We start from the raw sequence: 20,624 nt of genomic DNA, 5'->3' as shown, positions 1-20,624 counted from the left end.
ACCATGGTTATCAGTTAAATAATTAATATTTTAAATTAATGTTATTTACTAACAATCTATTTTGATTGTAGATTATTAAATTTACAAGGAAGATATTTTATTCTAATACTACAGGTAAAAGTGTATATACTAATCTTTTACTATTATGACCAAATAGTTAAAGAACTGATTTCAAATTGTGTAGCCAATAGGTACCTCATACAAGGTTTCATAACAAAACAACACTGATAAATGATAAATATTATTTATTTGGTACATCAATCTCCATATTCATATTACAAACACGGAACATACAAATGTACACTCAATAGTTTACATTTAGCTTTACCTACTGGCTACTAGCTTTTATTTTACAATGAAAATGAACCTATTATAAAATTTATTGATAATGTAGTTATCCTAAAAACAAAAATGATTGTTGTATAAATTTGAATATAAATACTTTAGATGATAAATTATACAAACTTCAGCAAATATTTTAGAATATTTTGGTCTATGGTACAGGTTCATATTATACAATATTTTAGCATTTTTCCGTTATATTGGATTATATTAAGGGATACTCAGCAATCAGCATATATTATACAAGACAATATACCACTGACCGCCGTACTAACTTTACTCCGGGAAATTTGTAAAATTATATTATTATCCATTTCTTTTAAAAACATTGTATAATATATTTTTTTTTTATGTTAATATATTGCATAATGTAACATAAGATATACTTATATAAATAATGATAAATTATAAATTCATAATCATATTGCATTTTTTTTTTTTTTTTACTTATTAGTTAGTATTATCAATATTTTTCAGAATATTTTGAGAATAATACGAATATTTTTGGGAATATTTCATCAATTTTAGCTGCATATAAACATCATATTTCTAATGTTTTAACAGAATATAAATTCGGACTCTATTTATCAGTGTTCGTATGTTGTTTTTTACGATATTTCAGTTTTTATACAAGTTATGACGATGTTTAATTTTACTATTTTGTAAAATACTATATAATTATGTAATATAAAACTTGCCAAACGTTAAGTTATTATAAAAACCTACATAATACGAACATTACCAGCGAAAAATTTTTTAAATGTTTCATAGGTTGCATTCGTGGACAGATTTTTCGTACATTTTATAGTTTTTTTTCGTAACATATAAATTTCTCAATCAGTGATTAAACATTTTATAAATATTTAATATTAAAATATATTAAATATATACAGAAATCAAAATATAAGTTAAATTCAAGTGAATTCAATGCGTATATCTACACATACGCAGTCGAAACTCGATGGACGATGATGGACGTACAATTATTGTAATTTGTAGTAATTTTATTGTAGGTATACTATTAACTATAAATAGTTTTTGATATGTATTGGCGTGCCCGTATTATTGTAAATTTATGAAAATACTAGGTACGAGTGATACTTATTTGTGTGAACAAATTTTTCCAAAATTAAATACATCAAATAAAAATATAGATTAGCCATGACTAATAAACATTTAGAGTCAATTTTGAAAATTGGAATTAGTGACATACAACCTCAATTCGATCAAATATTAGCAGAAAAACATCAATTCCATACTTCTTATTTATAAAATAATTATTTCAAAAATAAAATAAATAATAAAATTAATACTAAGTATATTTAATTATATTGTAAACAATATTTTATAAAAAAATTTAAAGTAAACATATTTATATATCTATATTTTCATAAAATTAAAAATTATATTGTATTAATAATCTTTTGGTCCGCTAAGAGCATTTGATATTTTTGTGACCCTTGAATAAAAAAGTTTTGAAGACCCCTAGTCTAGTATACATATCTATGTATTTATTAAAGAAAAAGCCATAGGCCGCAAGGGAGGAACACACATCTATGATTGTCAACAGTATTCATTTATTTTAATTCATTGAAATTAATATTTTGGAAAAAATGGATTGGGAAAACATCATTCATACATTTTTCAACAAAAAAAATTATGAGAAAAAAGTGATTTAAAAAAAATAGTTTGAATTCCTTAAAGGCTTAAAAATATGTGTACATACAATTACTTATTTTCACGATTTATATTTTAGTTATATTATTTTTTATTAATTTATCATAAGTTAAGGGCTATGAATTTGTAGAAAAGTGCATTTTATTAGTAATTAATTGTGAAACGTAGCTTTGTAAGAACAGCATTTGAATTATGTAACAACAAATACATTTATGAAACTTCTATTTGGCATTTTTCATTGTTTAGGTCTTTTGTTTGCCTTTTTAGGTCATATTTTCCTTTTTTAGTTCATTTTCTGATATTTTTAATTAAATTCCGTAAATTAACATCTTTAAAAACCTTTTAAAAAATATTTTTAAAAAAATGTTTAAAAATATAACAGGCAAATGACACTACCTATTAAAAATTCAATCATCTTCAAAATTAAAATTCAAATTAAATCAACTTTTTTATGATTTTTTTTATTTTATTAAATAAATAAATTTTTATGCATATAATATACTAATATTAATATAAATATAAAAATTAAATTAAAAACCATAATACTATAATTTTTGGCAATTTAAATGCATATCTTAAGGTTTTTTAGTGATTAAATTCATAGTGCTTTAAATTTAATATTTAATATGGTATTAGACATTTTTCAAATGATCAATTGTTTTCTACAGTTTACATAAAAATCAATTAATATCAAGATCATTATAGCATTGTAGTCTTTACAGCAAATTGTTTGTAGCTTAAGTCGTTTTTATTATTTTTCATAATAAATAAACAAAATACAAATTATATTTTATACGATTTATTTAATTACCTAAAAGAAATAAGGTAATAAGGTAATTAATAAGAACATAAAAAATGTGAATTTAATGTCCTCTTAAAATAAACTCTTCTCAAATAATTAAATTATATTTGTACTATAGTAGTTTCTATAAACATCTCTGGTATTTTGTAATTCAACAATGTAACTATGCTTAAACCACAAATATACTTACACAATAATAAAAGCAATATAATTTAAAAGTACCTAGTAATATTAGTTATTACTTTATTGCCTACCTAATTATTAAAAATACAGGACATGTTAATAGGACCTAAGTCCTTATTCAAAAATATATTTTATTGAGTATCATTATATAAATAAATTATTTTAAATTATTGAGCAGTATAAGGTCAAAGTAATTAAACAGACATTAAAACAAAATCATTTTAAAGAGATGAACAAAGTTGTAAATTTAAAAATTTGAAATTACCACTCAAGTGACATTTTTAATTTATAACAATGTTTTTTTCTCAAACAGTTACAGATAGTATTAATTTATTTTTAATTTTGCAAGGCAAACCTTTTATGTATCTCTTATTAAGAAAATCATAATTTTAAATATTTCAGTTAGCTTACATCTAATCAACCACACATAGCTGAATACAAATAGTGTCTACAAGACTACAACTAATGAGAACAATTAAATTTTGAGTGATACTATAAAGTAAACTAATCTAATTTTGATGCATCTTGATTTTTAATATTTGAATACAATTTAGTACCATTGGTGAATAAAATATAATCTAAGATATTAACATCAGATGGTTTATCGTTTATGTGCAAGTTAAACAATACAATTTTAAAGCCTTGGGGTTCACTAGAACTTATGGAAAAAAGCTTTGATAGAGAATATTTATGAAACTATGAATTATATTTTGAATATTTATTACAATAATTGTTTGTTTAGCATTTATATTTTGCACTAAGTTATGTTTATAGTTAACCGCTATATTTTTTTGTGTAAAATATAATTCTTCTAACAGCCTTAGAAATCCTTAGTGCAGATTAAAAAAAGATAATGTTGATTCCTACAACAAAATAAATTTGAAATAAAAAATGAAAATTTAAAAAGAGTTAAACAAAGAAAAAATATATATATTATATACAGTTAATCAAGTTAAGTATCATTAATAAGTAACTAAAACACTTTTGTGTATATACAGTTAGTATAAACTATAAACAGCAATAATCTGAACATTGATACAAATAAAAACAAGATACGTTAGAAAATAAAATAATATTGTTTATTACATTTTTAAATTATGAAACCTTAAAAATAGAATATAAAAACCAATGAATAAAATTATAACATTTTAAATATAAAATATATTTAATAGGTTTTATATATTATATTTAGCCTAATACATTTAAAATAGAACATAAACACTTTAAGATTAATTTAAATTCTTATAAGTTACTATATACATCAATTATCAAGTATAAAATATTAAACATTTAATTATTGTGAGTGTATGAAAGGAATAACTAACTAAATATATTTCATGCATAACAAATAATTTATGTATAAAAAAAAATTATATAAATATAATAATATAATAAATTCATGTCTTACTTTAATAGTTGTTTTACTAAATTTTAATTCCAGTTCCTGGCATACAATTTAATTAATAAACCAGATAAATATAAGCGTATTTGTGGAAGTACAGTTTCATCTTAATTAATAGTATTATTATGTATGAGAATCCCGAAATAATCTGAGCTTAAATCTTAACATCATTATAATTTATAAGAATTATTCAAATACTTATTGTATAATATCATAGAGCTGTGTTTACTTACTAATGTTTTAACATATCTAAAGCCAGTTTTAGATTAGTATGACAGTGATGCTCATAACTTGTAATGTGGTTTGTAGATTTAATTTAAATTTCTATTTTCTTTCAGTTACAATATTTATCTTTTAATTTCCATTCCTCTTTTTTCTTCATATTATTTGTAAATTTGGCTTTCATTCTGTTGTACATTAACACTTTCGGTTCATTTGATAAAATGTCAATTATTGAATGTCCATTAATCCATCCTTGAGTTCCAGTTTGATTTAGAGTTTCGTCTATTCTTATTTTTCTTCTCTGTAATCGAAGTATTATGAATATTTTTTCTTGGTTTTAACACAGGAGAACGATGTTTAAAAGTGTTAGTGTAATTGTTTTTATAAGTCTTATTATCTAATTTCCGTTTTTTAGAATTGTGATGATTTATAGAAGTATTGCCCATGCTCCTTTTTAATGAACTCTTTGTAGAACGATAGCTCTTATTACTTTTAGATTCTATTAATTTAGAACCCAAAAGACTTTGATGTTTATAGTCATGGATTTTTTTTTCTTTTGTGAAATAAATGGTTTTTTTCCATGTACATTGTTCAATTTTATTAATACTCGTATGATCGTTTTTAGATTTATTAAAATTTGTTTTTTCTACTTCATTTTGAGTTTTATTAGGTTTAATGTGATTTTTACTATATCTTCTTGATCTAGTACTGGAAATACTTTGAGATTTATGGTCTTTATATCTGTTGGTTATATGATTGTACAAATCAGATTTCTTCAATTTATTTTTAATATTATTTCCATTATTTGAAATACTACTTGCAGATTCATTGAAATTTGTACTTTTTATTTTATCTCTAGTTTCAGTAGATGAAATCTTACTTTGTTTATTTTTATTCAAAGATGATACAATTTTAGCAATACTTTTATCATATACTTTGTTATCTGTCACACCTTTATTAATATTAGTTGACCTTTTTACATCAACAGAAATTGAATGAACAGATTCAATAGAACTTTTTGGTATATATCCATCTAAGGGTTTATGTTTAATTATTTGTTCAACTTTTAACTTTCTTTGGTTTTCCTTTTCTCTAATATCACTCAACAATGGATAGTCAAGTTGTTCAACACTCTCATCAATTAACCAGTTACTCGTGTTCACCCAATGCTTGGTATACTCGTACCGAATTTTGCCAATAATTTCATAGTATTTATCATTCTTATTATCATCTTTAGGGTAATCTTCAATAGGGTTAACAAAATGTGTATTTAATGCATCATGTGTATGCTTACTATTATTTATGGTACAAATATTTTGTTTCTCCAGAGATAATACATTTGAATCAAATATCATTGCGTGGCTAGTTAAAGAATAATTTGGATTGATTAACAACCTACGATCAATAGGCAACAATTGAGAGTCTAATAATGGTGTTTTACTATTTTGTGATATTATTGCTGGCTGAGTTTCACTTGGAAGATGATATTGAGTTTGAATGACAGCCGTAGAAGGTCTTAGATAATTATTTGATGAATCACGAGTTGAAAGTTTATTTTTTAATGTTGAGCTCACTTGTTGGTTTTGAAATTTAAGATTTGATTGTGATTGAATGAATTGATTGGGAATGTATCTGTTAGAAACATATTGTAGCCTTTTAGCTTCTTCAACAAACACATTATGTTCAACAGTAGATTCTAAAATCTTGAATTTAGAATTTAGTGAACGATTGTTGTTTTGGTCATACTTTTGGTCCCGCTTAACAGTTTTATCTAAGCCACAGTTCATCTTTTCATCATGAGATCCATTAAACATATATGTAGCTTGATTAATACCAGAGTTAGATGATAGTGAATACCTTATAGATGGGCTCGTTGGTTCCTCAGGCACTATGTTTTTAGCAAACTCGGGCAATGGCAGTGACAATACAGAATTAGCATATCTTGTCGGAGATTTGGGAATCACTGGCAGATACTCGTTATATAGCATTGTAATTGGACCGTTATTGACTGGATTTGTGTTTGAAAAATAATTAGAAATATTTATATTAGAGGTGTTGTAATTGTTATGCTGTGATGTGTACTGAGAGTTATTAACATTAATTGATTTATTATATGAATCACTGATGTTCGTAGGACAAGTTTCATCATTATAATTACAATAAGGTAATATAGTACTGAAATCTTGATAAGGAACCTTTTGGATACTGCAAGATGGTGATTGAGCATCATTACTTTGTTGCAAAATAGTTAAATCATTGTTGTTTATATTAGATTCTTCACAAGCTTGACACATTATAGATGCTATACGAAGATTAATTGATTGACCTTTTAAAAAGCTACCATTCATTACAGAAACGGCTGTCTGTGCGTGTAATTCCTGTAAAATCAATAATAAAAAATTAATCATTCTTAAGTAATCTTGATTTATGTACAAAAGTTATTTGAAAATCATAACTATCATAATGAACTAACCATAATAAATAAGCAAAGAGTGATTTATTATTATTGGTTTATTAAAATCAAATGCCTACTTAAAAATAGTTAAACAAATAGAATATACAGAAAGAAGAATTAAATTAAATTGTACATATGATAAGTTATTTAAAAGAAAAAGAATATTTTTACAAATTATGACCAGGATAACCACCATGATTAAATTTGACTACTTTTTATGACATAATGGTCAAAAAAAATTTTCTTAACAATATAATAGACTTTATAAGTACGACATTCACAAATAAAATCATAGTTAATCCATATCATTCCAGGTAAAAATGAATAAACTTAAGAATTTATAAATAATACTAGAATATAATTTATGTTTAATACAGAAAACTCAGTAATAGCATGTTACAACTTACAAAATATCACAACACTAAAATGTAATGCAAAATACAAAACAACATGAAGTTTTGAAAATTGATTTATCAAATTCGAATACAAAATATTTTTAACTTAACAACAATACATTTATGAGAAATTAGTTAAAATAACATACAAACAAATATTATGCATTTGCATAAAATTATGATATTTTGAGATAGACAATAACCTAAAACATATTTATTAAAATAAATAAGAAACAAATTTATTGTATTATAATTTTTATTTTTAAATCATTATACACAATGTTATGTTTATTTAATTTAATAAGAATGAAAATAAAATATTTTATTATTTATTACATTCACACAGACATAATAATTAAATTGTGCTTAAAATATTTTATACTCTATAGCAGCAGTTCTCAACCTTTTTATATTCGCGTAACACCTACACAGTTTGAAAATTTTTACGTACTATCAGACCATTTTTTTTTGCTTATTAATAATGTATACGTTTATGTTATATGTATAAAATGTTATTTTATTAAGAATTACAAAATTATGGCAATTATGTATTTAATGCACAAAATGAATTAAATTAAATCAAATATGTATAATATTTAATGTTAATAATAATTCATTACATTTTTTTTTTATAAAGGGAAATTTTTTTCTACTTTATAAACTATAGTTGATACAACTGATAATAATTCTATTTTTGATGTAGGTACTAATAGATACTATGTTCAATATAAGTTAATAAATAATACTTTATTTAGTTGGTAATAATATAAATTTGCTATGAGGTCTGATATTATATATAATAAAAATGATGACTATGACATAGGCTAGTGCTACTACATATTATTACAAGGATATATTATTTCAATAATAACAGAAAGAGCTGTGTACTAGATGTATGTAAAATACAATACAATACTGTACAATTATTGAATTATACTATGTAGGCATAATAACAGTTACTAAATAATGCAACTATACTCGTAATTACAAGTCCTTACGAGGTTTGGGCATGGAATGATATAACATCCAATTTCATAAATCAAAAATATATAAAATATCATAAACATATATTGTAAAAACACAACTTGTGTTGTCCCAAATTACTACTATGGGATACCCACCAAATAGGGACTCTGGATGAGTCAAAATTCAAACTGTCACGTCAACTAGAATAATTTTTTCAGATAATGAATTTATCATACATAATTTTATCTATTAGTTTTGATATTATATTTTTAAAGTTTTTTTTTTTTAATTAAAAATAATATTTAATTTCAACACACAAATTATTGTTTACAATCTGGTCAATAAATTTTGTATATTACAATCTACACTACATTCTAAATTATAGAACATTTTTTTGCACTTGATTCATTTATATTTAAAAGTGATTCCAATCATAAATAAGAACATAAATTAATAATCTGTAAAAGACTACAACTTATTGTCGAATGAGTATTATTATGGTGTGAGTGATCATAATTCATAATATTCATTATATAACTGAATAATTCTTTGTTTAATAAAACACAATAATTAACATTAAGTAACAAAGGGATAGTTGTAAGTATACTATCAACCAAAGGTATTAAATTATGGTATATCTAAATATTATTTTTTTTGTATGATGACTAATAATATAATAATGGGTGCTACGTAAATCAATAAAAATACTTAATAATCAATATTAAAATTTACCTGTTTGAAACACAATAAGGCACATTGGTTCCATCGGTCAATTAAACATTTTTTTACGGGTCCAAATTGACTAAAAAAAGATTTCAGATATTCATTAGTGACTGAATCCACAACACCATTAATCCAAACACAGGTAATTGGCAATGTATGTTCCTTATGTGTGGGATGAACATATGAACTATTTGCTCCAACATAGAGATTGGCTGCTGACTGGCTGTAAGAAATACAACAATTATATTTCAATAGAATTAATATACTGTCTTTCTTAACTTACTTGTAAGATTGTAATGTCTGTCAGATAAAAATAAATAAATAATTATTATTTTAATAAGATAAAGATAAATATTTTTTTACATAAATAAAATAATTGTTTAATAAGTACAAGCTAAATAATAAGATAAAATAAACAGTTGTCGTGGAAATTTAAGCATTTACAGATATACATTTATTCAGTACCGCAACTACCGCCTGATGGTCTTTCAAATTTGTATGAACTTTTTTTTTTTGTATATAATAAATATAAGCAAAATTCCAAAATATAATTTTAAAAAATATTAACCCTTATCAACGTGAAGTGTAAATAATAGTTATGCGATATTATATTGTAGTCAATTTCGCCTGAAAGGCTATTTTTATACATACTGGAAACACTATACGGGCCAACTCTCACCAATCACAACAAATTATATATAATGTAGTAATATTAATAAGTTAACACTCATCAGTCACCATACGATTATGAGAACTGTCAACTGTTTATATTTTATTGTTAACGTTTGTTTTCGTACTTTGTTGTACGTGTTTGGTAGAATAGATTTAGTTTGAATTTTATCGATAGGAGGCTTGATATAAATGAAGAAAATGTTCGTTACAGTATTTTTACCACTCATAGATACAGCAATCGTCCAACTTAAAGAAAGGTTCACAGGTTTATACGAAGTAACTAACAAATTTAATTTTTTTGTACCTCAAAATATTTTAAAGTCTAGTGAAAATTATGTTGTGAAGGCAACTTATGACTCAACTATTTTATAAAAATGACATCAGTACAGACTACAGATATAACTAGGCAAATGTTATGTATTAAAAATGTATTTAAAGATTCTCTAAAAACAATAAATAGCATAAAAAATCTTTTGCAGTGTCTATTAGTCATTAGACAATGATGTGACCTCTATTTAAAAGATATTTTCAGTGCATGTATTATTTTCCTAACATGGGCCTTCACTGTAACAAATGCAGAACGTTCATTTTTCAAATTGAAAATTATTAAAAATTATTTAAGAAACTCCATGTTACAAGTTCGCATAACAAATATAAGTATTTTGAACATTGAACGAAACCGTACAAATGAATTATATAGATATAAATTTTTTTTTTTTTTTTTAACATTTATTTGAATATATATAATCTGTAATAATGGTTACAATAAGCATATGGGCTGAAATTACAATTGTTGTGAATGCGTGAGGTGAGTAGCAACCCAGCGGTAACACTCGACATGATATTTAAGGTTATTTTTACATTACATTATGTATATTTTACATACTTAAGTATTTTTTTTCTTATTTATTTAATTTAAAGTAGTGACAAATTTAGGTATCTAAATCGCGACACCAGCGTCTCTTTAATCTTCTCGGAGGATTACCTGGAATGTTTGCGGAGGTGAGGGCGAGAATAAGTGGGTTGGGATGGTTTGTAAGGCGAGAGCGGTAGCGCTTGTAGGAGGATGTGGCCACTTCGGCTACAGTCGGTAGTCCAAGATCAGAGTGTAAAGTATGGTTGGTAACGTAAAAGGGAGCGTTGGTAATTATACGAAGTGTTATTGATTGGAACGTTTGCATTTTATATATGTTCGATTTTTTTGCCGTTCCCCATAATTGGATACCATAAGCCCAAATGGGTTTCAGAAGGGTTTTGTAAAGCAATAGTTTATTCTTAAGGTTTAGCTTAGATTGTTTGCCTAGCAGTGAGTAAAGAATTTTTCGTCTGGAGTTAAGTAAGAGGCGTTTTTGTTTAATATGCTCGGCCCAAGTTAAGCGTTTGTCGAGAAGTAGGTCTAGGTATTTAACTTTGGTAGCTGATGGTATTATTTTGTTTGCCAGAGAGACAGAAGGGACTACGCCTTGTCTGAGAGTAAAGGTTATATGTGAAGACTTTTCGTTGTTTATTTTTATTTTTCAGTTTGAATACTATACTTCCATCTCATTAAGATGATTTTGTAGATGTTGGCTGGCGACAAGAGGGTTTTCATTAGAGGTGAAGATGATTTTGTTGTCGGCAAATTCAGCAACTGATGTATTAGGAGAAATTGGTTGGTCTGCACCGTGTATGTTATAAAGAATTGGGGACGAAATGGCACCTTGGGGGACGCCCGCTAAGATGGGTGCTAGGTTTGAGAATTCTGAGCCTACTTTAGTCACAAAGTGGCAATTTTCTAGATATGATTTGAAGAATAGGAAGTAGGGAGGAGGGAGAAATTGTTTTAGTTTATACAGAAATCCAGTGTGCCAGACTTTATTGAATGCTTGAGCAACATCGAGTAGCACTGCGGAGCAGTACAGTTTGTTTTCGAAGGAGTAAGCAATGGCGTCGGTTAAGCCAATAATCTGGTGTATGGTGGAGTACTTGTTACGAAAACCAAATTGGGTATGAGGAATTATGTTTTTGTCGTTAACGAGCTGTGATATGCATTTGATAATTAATTTTTTGAGTTTTGAAAAGAAAGGGAGGAGGCTTATTGGGCGATATAATGATGGAATGTCAGGGAGTTTGCCAGGTTTCGGGAATAAAATAATTACTGAGACCTTCCATTGGAGAGGCATGTAAGATAGTCTTAATATAGAATTAAGAATATAGGTTAGGTGAATAATTGCTTTTTTAGGGAGTTGTCTAGCTACCTCTACGGTGATTAGATCTATCCCGGATGATTTTTTAAGAGGAAAAGATTTAATATAGTATGAACCTCGTTTGGTGAGAACGGTTTGGGAGCAAGATAGAGAGGTAGTGGGGAAAAGAGGGAGTTTTCAATATTTGTGTCTAGAAGATAAAAATAGTTTCGCGCGAACAGCCAAACCGTGTGGTCACGCAATTATCGTTAATCCTCATGTTAAAAATATTCGCCTTAATTCCACCCGATTTTTTCGTGCTAACAACCACTCGTCTCAGTTTCTAATACTGTAGTAGGCCCCTGCGTCTAAGAGCGGCTACAATCCTCATAGAGGGAAATAAAATAAAAGACAAAATACGCCGTAAGTACATACAAATACGTTAGTGTATGATACATACTTCTCTTATCTCTTCTCCAAGGCATCGCCGGCGCGGTGACCTTTGGACCGGCGATTACTCTGATTCACCGGAAATTATCGTGTTTTTATAATGAACAATCAAACTGCAAGCAACATTTATCGTAACAAAAATACACTAATCAAAAACATACATAATCAAGATTCGTCTCAAGTTATTTCTAAACAAAAACAAAGAACAGGATCTACCGGCACTACAAATAGTTCACATGTAACTCGTATACAGAGTGGTTCAAATGACGTATTCAATTCTGCCGATTCAACGGACGAAAACAATGATAAATTCATAATGCAAAAAAACAAAAATACGCCGAAGCGAAACCACTCATCGACAGACACTGCCAGTCCCGAACCTAAGAAAGTCAAACCATTATTTATAACGGTAAACAGATTTGCACCACTTTCAATCGATGACACCACTGCGATCGAAAACATCGAAAACAATCCCACTTCCCACGACAACTCAACCCCATCCGATTACCAAAATAATAAAAGAAAACTTCTGACTTTATTGAAGTGCGCAATGAACTAATTAAACTAATTGGTACAGACGCATTTACTTGCAAATCATCTATAAACGATTTAAAAATCCAAACATCAGATTCTAAATATTACCGCGAAGTAATCCACTTTCTGAAAGATAGAGAAGCTCAATACCACACGTACCAACCTCAGGAGGAAAAGGCCTTCCGAGTAGTGGTCAGAAAACTTCACCCATCTACTCCAACTGTTGAAGTCGGAATAGCAATCGAAGAAATTGGATTCTCCGTCAGGCAAGTTTCCAACGTTCTACAAAAAACCACCAAAAATAAACTTCCTATGTTCTTCGTCGACCTGGAGCCAGCCGAAATAAATAAAGACATTTTTGGTGTAACGTCATTACTCCACACAAAAATAAAAATAGAAGAACCACACAAGCGTAAAGATGTCATCCAGTGTCACAACTGTCAAGAATATGGGCACACAAGAAAATACTGCTCATACTCTCCCAGATGTGTCCGTTGCGGAGGCCTCCATCCTTCCTCCAGTTGCAATAAATCAAACGACTCACCTGCCAAATGTGCCCAGTGTGAGAGTGACCATCCAGTGAACTATAAGGGATGCCACATCTACAAGGACCTCCAACGCTTCCGGAAGCCAAATTCGAACAATCATGTCACCCAAAACAACGTCACTAAAGGTCGTAACAATATAAATATTAATAATTGTAAAGTTTCCCAGCAGCAAACACCCGACATAAACTCACCCCCTCGTACTTATGCCCACGCAATATCAGGCCACATTCCCAACACAGAATCCAATGATAACTCTCTGACAAATTTTCTAAGTGAATTTAAAGCTTTAATTAACCCGCTGTTATCTCTCCTCACCACTGTCCTCGATCGTCTTCTCGCTCAAAATGTTAAATAACACATTCACCTCTCAGTCCCTAGCCATCCTACTTTGGAATGCCAATGGCCTAGCCAATCACAGAAACGAATTAATTACATCATTAAACGAAAGACGAATAGACATAGCATTCATCTCAGAAACACAATTTACGTCCAACTCCAAATGTTCTTTTCCCGGGTACAACACCTTTTCCTCATGCCATCCCGACAACACCGACCACGGTGGTGTCGCCATCATTATCAGATCATCACTCCAATTTACCGCTGCCCCCCCAGTTAATAACGACTTTCTACAAGCGGCGATAGTTAATATTAACTTAAACCACGTGCCAATAACCGTTGCAGCAGCATACTGTCTCCCCAAACATAAAATCACGTCTTCACAATTTGATTCCTTTTTCAACTCTCTTGGTCGCTACTTCATTGTAGGAGGCGATCTAAACGCCAAAAACCAAACTCGGGGCTGTCACTCAACAAATCCAAAAGGACACTCTTTATTCCAATCAATTACCAGCAATAATCTCACTATCCTTAATCCCCCAAATCCGACCTATTGGCCTACTTCTACCAAAAAGCGTCCGGACATACTCGACATTTTCGTTACCAAAATTCCAACTAATTTAAATCATCTAATAAAAAACTTATTAGACCCAAGCTCAGATCATACTCCAGTCTTTCTCTCCTTAGACGGTCATCCTTCCTCCAAGCCAAACAAAGCATGTCTTACGAACAATTCTACGAATTGGATTAAATTTCGTGAAATAATAAATTCAAAAATAAACCTCAATATTAGTTTAAAGACCCCAAACGAGGTAGAGGATGCAGTTCAAAATTTCACCGAATCCATTCAATCAGCTGCTTGGAATTCTTCTACCATCCAAAAGTATCATGCCAACTCCTATTCAACTCCCACCCACGTTAGAGAACTAATTACTCAAAAGCGCCGTGCTCGAGCTAGATGGCAACGCATTAGTCTTCCCTCAGCCAAAAACTTGCTCAATAATCTTGCCTCATCCCTAAAACGAATGTTAAGTAAAATAAGAAATGAATCTTTCAATAACTGGACCTCCTCACTTACCGCAGAAAGTGGGTTACTCTGGAGGGCAACCCGCAGCTGCCTGAAGCAGAAAACCGCCCAAGCTCCACTAAAAAATAGTAACGGCAACTGGTGCAAAACAGATAAAGATCAAGCAGACGCCTTTTGTTCACACCTCTCGAAAGTTTTTCAACCTCATAATGATATTAATAGATATAAATAAAATAATTATTTATGATTTTGCTAACAGTAAAGCAAGAAAAAAATTATCTTAAATAATTTGTTGTTTAAATATATTTTATCTATGTTATTAATTATTACTTATAAGTATTTGTTATTTTTTTATTCAATAAATCAATAAATAAATGTATTACTCACATTCGTGTATAACAAAAACAGCAGATATTTGCCAATTTAAAAAATAGACCTATATTCACACACATATTATATATGGTAAGTATGAAATGCCAATATTGCTTTATTTTTGATGAATGTGTTGGTTGGTCTTAACAAAATGTATTATTCTGTAAACATGCATTGTTTCCAACTAAGTTGTTCCATAGGTTTCAAAAGTTTTTGAGGAAGAGTGGAAATTGAAATTATAAGAGAAAGTAGCATAAATATTTATTTTTGTGGTGTATGATATTTGAATACTATTGTATACCCCCTCCTATCAAATCATAGGTCATTAATTCATCAACGACTCAACATTTAGACACCACTGACAATAAGGGGCATTAGGAGACTCTAAAATTAGCTGGCACTTGGGACTCAAAATTGTAGTTGCGGCACTGCATTTATTGTATATATTAAAGCAATATATTATTTTCACAGTATACTACAAATGTAGAGTAATGTAGTATACAAAAACCAAATATTATAGGAAAAATAAAATAAATATTACTATACATTTTTTTCTGTTTTTATTTTTAAAAATGTATGATTAGTAAGGAATGATTATTTAAAATTTAAATTTAAAAACTTTTAACAATAGGATTTATAGTTAATTATCAACTAAAAAATAATATAATTAATAAACAATGAATGTAGCAGGAAAATATAATAATTATGGTTGTCTATCATAAGTCTGATATTAAATATAAAAATACGTATGGATATGGTTGAACATCTTTTAAATCTTTCTAGAAACAATTCATCATATTTTATTGACTAACGATTGTAGACTACAATAATATTAATTTATACACCTATATATGTACTATATTCATTATATTCTGAACTTGAAGGCAATTAGACTTACATTACTGTACTCTGAATATATTTAAAATTATTTAGAACGTAAGTTAACTATTTATTCTTGCTATCATGAATTTATGGTATATTTAACTTAGGTTTAATACCCTAAAAAAATTATAAAGATACTATTCCTATTAAAAGGTTAACTCGTAATTTTAAAACTTAAGTTACAACAATTTAGTTATAAACATGACAGTTACATAGTCTTCTACAATACACAACAAATTATTTAAAATTAATAAAACTATTTATTAGTTGATGAATAAAATAAGTTTTTCGAAATATAATTCAATATATGTGAACAATTTCAAATAGGTTAAGCAAGATATGAAAAATGGGTATGAAATATTTAGGAAAAACATTTTTAGAGAAATCTCTAATACGCGTTTCATAAAAATTACACTTACTTTTTTTCATTAACATCGGATGTTAATAGATATTGACAGTGACCATTGTCCAGACCTGTTGATAAATAGTTTTTACGTTTATGCTTATTGAAAGTTTCAGAAAATTTTTTTTCACACTCAAATGATGCATAATCACCATAGAAATATAAACCATTTTTATAACCAACCTTCATTTTATTTATAGCTGTCTCAGCATCTGAAATCTAAAAAATGTAAAAAAAGTTTATTTTAAAAATTCTTAAAGAAAATTATACCTATTTAAAACATTATATACACCAGATTCCAAAAAATAAATAAATAAGTAGTTAAAATATTTTTATAAAAAATAATAAAGGAAGTTAATAGGTTATTAAATATACATAATACATAATATACCTCAAATAAAAAATAAATGATAAAAATAACATTTTTTTATAAAAATATTTGTTTAATTATTTAAAATTATTTTATTATAATACATTATACTATACTAGTATATCATAAATCCTAATCATTATTCTCAAAATGTATATTCAGATCAATTAGTGCTTTGAAAATAATTATAACCCAATTCAGTACTTTTCAAACAATACATGGATGAAAAAATTCACAAAGACAACCCTAAAAATTGTGAATAAAAAAACTATGTTACTCAATAAAACAACTATACAACAAATGACTATAGCTTTATAAGTTATATTATTAGTTGTGTGAGAATTTAGATTCTAAAACTACCAACAAATTGACTGCCTTAAGTATCATAAATGATACTCGGTCAACTATCCAATTTCATTCTATAGATTTTAACAAGAATTGCCAACCCTACCTTGAGTATCATATATGATACTCAGCCTGAGTTGGAAAAACTACTGAGTACATATATGATACTCAAAGCATTCGTGGCAAGATCAGTAAAATGTATAAGGCAGTCAACTTGTTAAGGCTTACATTTTTTATACTGCTATGTACTTCAAAATTAACAAAAAAAATTCCATAAGTTCACTAAAAAGTAACATGTAATATATTTGCATGATGTTTACAAATTCCATTAGTCCTTGGCTGGGAGGCATTATAATTTAATGTTCCAGAAATGAAAAAATAAATACATAAATTTAATTTGAACATTTTACAGGCAAATTTATATTACAAATAAAAAAAATAAAAAGATTGTATCACATAATAGTTATTAACCATTAACCTATTATCATGGATATAATTTTATCATATCAAATTCTACTTCTGTTTTTAATTCCAAGAAAATAAATGGCAGTTAATGACTACTGAAAGTTATTTATAGTAATTAAAATTGCAGAAACTATAAATGTTGTATCAACATTTCTACACAAGAACTTAGTATGGCTATTTCTTTGCTAAATTCTTTGTTGATAACATTTCAATATTACAGATTAAAGTATAGTAAATTTGTAAAAATAGCAGCAGATATTGCTAGGAAATTAATTCTATCTTGACAATTTCAAGAAAAATTATTGTAAAAAGTAAAATGGTTGTACGACAAAAATCCTCTCAGCAATGTTTTTTTTTTACTTCAATTGAATATTTTAAAATCAAGGTATGTTATACATTTGAAAACACAAATCTTAAATATATTTAAATAAAGTGATCTTATACCCAGTACTGTTTTTGGTTGTTAGGAAAATACAAAATCATCCAAATTAAGCTAAGTTGCCTTAAGCAACCCATGATTAATATAGTTATATTACTAAAATAACCTCACAGATACATTTTTTTTTAAATCATAATTTTAAAAATATAAAATTAAATGTTTTTACATGTAACAGATAAAATAACAAGTATCACAATACTTTTGTACATATTTCTTTAAAATGTTATTTTTATAAATTAACAGCTTACATTTTCAAACATAAATAATTTTTTTTTATTAATAATATTAAAAAATATAATTACTACAACACAGATAATATTGTCTTATATTAGGTTTTTCAACTATAATTTTATTTTAAGTGGTTATCTTTCGAGTAAAATTATTATTTAAATTTTTAAAAGAGTCTAGTGTTCTTGTAAAAATCAAATATAAAAAAAAAATAATAAATTAATAATGCAATTAAATCTTACCTCTTTAAAATATATTAAAGCACGTGTATTTATTTGATCAATTGAGCATGATATAATTGGGCCACAATCAGCTAAATAAGACAGCAGAAAATTATTTTTTATTAAACTTTTAGTACCAGTGACCCAAACACATTTTGACGGATATGATTTTCCAAAACCCAAACGTAAATGACAACCTTCCACGACTACATCATTCATTTTAAGCATAGCAAGAAATACGCTGCTGGGATCAAAATATTTAATGAATGCATATACTCTTAATGAGCAATCACTTATATAATTTCTCTTTTTAATATTAATACTCTGTAATCAAAATTCAATATTTCAATACAAATAAGCAATAAACATAAAATAGTATAATTAGTAAAATGCTGTAAAATTACTTACAATAATATCTCCAAATTCTTCAAAATATTTATATAATGTAGTATCACTTATATTTTCATTTAAGTTATCGATGTAAAGAATTCTTGATAATTTAGGATGATAACCACTTTTATCATTTTCATATAATCTATAATAATAATTTATTTAGTAAGAATACATAAATGTTTCAAAAAATTATTCCTCACCTATCCATCTCCATTTTAGCTATTGTATCTTTTTCTTTGTTCAAATATTCATCTTAATGATGGTTTAGCCCAGTATCTTAAGTATATATTAATATATATATCATATTAACACAAAAACTGTTTTATACTTGCATAAAAAAAAAATAACTCGCCACAAGAACAGTTTGAACTCAGATTAACTGTTTTTTCCTTCAAAATTTAATAACTTCACACCCAGTCATAAGTGATTTGTTGGTTCTTCTACTTAAACTACTATGTTTAAAAAAATAAATAAAAGAAAAACAAATTAAAGATGTTGCATAATTAATTAATACCTAGTAATTACAGTTATTCTATATATTTATGTATAAATAATGTCTTTGTTGTTGTTTAAATTTTAAATTCCTACCATAACTTTTAATTGTTCAATAATATAACATAAACATGTATATAAATATACTGAGTGATTCTTTAATAAAACAATATTCATTATTTCTAAACCTATTAATGTTCTTGAAAATATTTTTTAAGCATTTTTACTTTTTTAAATCACAACTATCATTTAATGAATAGACAATTTCAATTACATATCAAGACAACAAAATTTAAAATACGAATATTATTATTATATTAATTAATATTTAGTTTAATTATTATAAAATTATATATCTCTGTAACTTATGCAATACTGAAAAATACACCCTTAAATTTTATCATAAAAGAAGTTTTTTCCTAAACATTGTATGTGTAAAAACAGACATAATAAAAAATTATACACCAGGAAGGTTTCTAAAAATGAAATGTTTTAGTAATACAATATTTAATATACATATTGCATACTAGTTATTGGTTTTTAAATAGTCAATTATATTTTTAAAAACTAATACAAATGTGCATTATACAAGTTAAAGCAGTGATAGTGTTCAATATACAAATTGAGTCACGGTATGAAAATAATGGAATGGCATTGAACTGATAGCCATTACATTAGATGGTAGTCAATATAATAGAAAAATCTTAAAAATTTTAAATGCTATAGATAAATAGCCCCTTGCCATTTAAAAAAAATAATGATGTTATGAAAAAAAAAAATAAAGTAATAATGTATCATATTAAGCCATATTTTTCCTTATTTTAAATTAATGTTATTAAATTATTTATGAATAATTAAAGAGTTTTAATTATTACCTATATTATGCAGAATATACTCCGATAATGTAAGGCTTAGGGTTGGTATGTGGCACCTGTTTTACACCTCGGCTTTTGTAAAATGACAAACTTGATTTAATTTGATCTTATAGTTTCAGTTCATCTGGCTTGAAATCTAGCCAAAACGGTATTCACTATAACATAAATAAACAGTACAGATATTAGATTTCTATTATAAAAGCAAAAATAATAATACACAAAAATCAGTTATGTTACCGT

The 20,624-nt window shown here is 26.8% G+C and overlaps 1 protein-coding gene across 1 annotated transcript; it reads right to left on the bottom strand.

Annotated features, from left to right (window-relative positions):
* Positions 1-4,553: 4,553 nt before the first annotated feature.
* Positions 4,554-19,256, bottom strand: LOC113557815 (protein split ends-like). The gene is given in 7 exon segments (XM_026963362.1): positions 4,554-4,918; positions 4,920-7,006; positions 9,177-9,386; positions 16,569-16,775; positions 18,646-18,948; positions 19,033-19,159; positions 19,218-19,256. Coding segments are annotated over 7 exon segments (3,126 nt in total). The 5' UTR covers positions 19,232-19,256; the 3' UTR covers positions 4,554-4,740.
* Positions 19,257-20,624: the final 1,368 nt, after the last annotated feature.

The sequence above is a fragment of the Rhopalosiphum maidis genome, chromosome 3 (genome assembly GCF_003676215.2).
Source record: "Rhopalosiphum maidis isolate BTI-1 chromosome 3, ASM367621v3, whole genome shotgun sequence".
Classification (NCBI taxonomy): Eukaryota; Metazoa; Arthropoda; class Insecta; order Hemiptera; family Aphididae; genus Rhopalosiphum; species Rhopalosiphum maidis.
The sequence above is the reverse complement of the archived record's forward strand: the minus strand, read 5'-3'. Positions and strand labels throughout refer to the sequence as shown.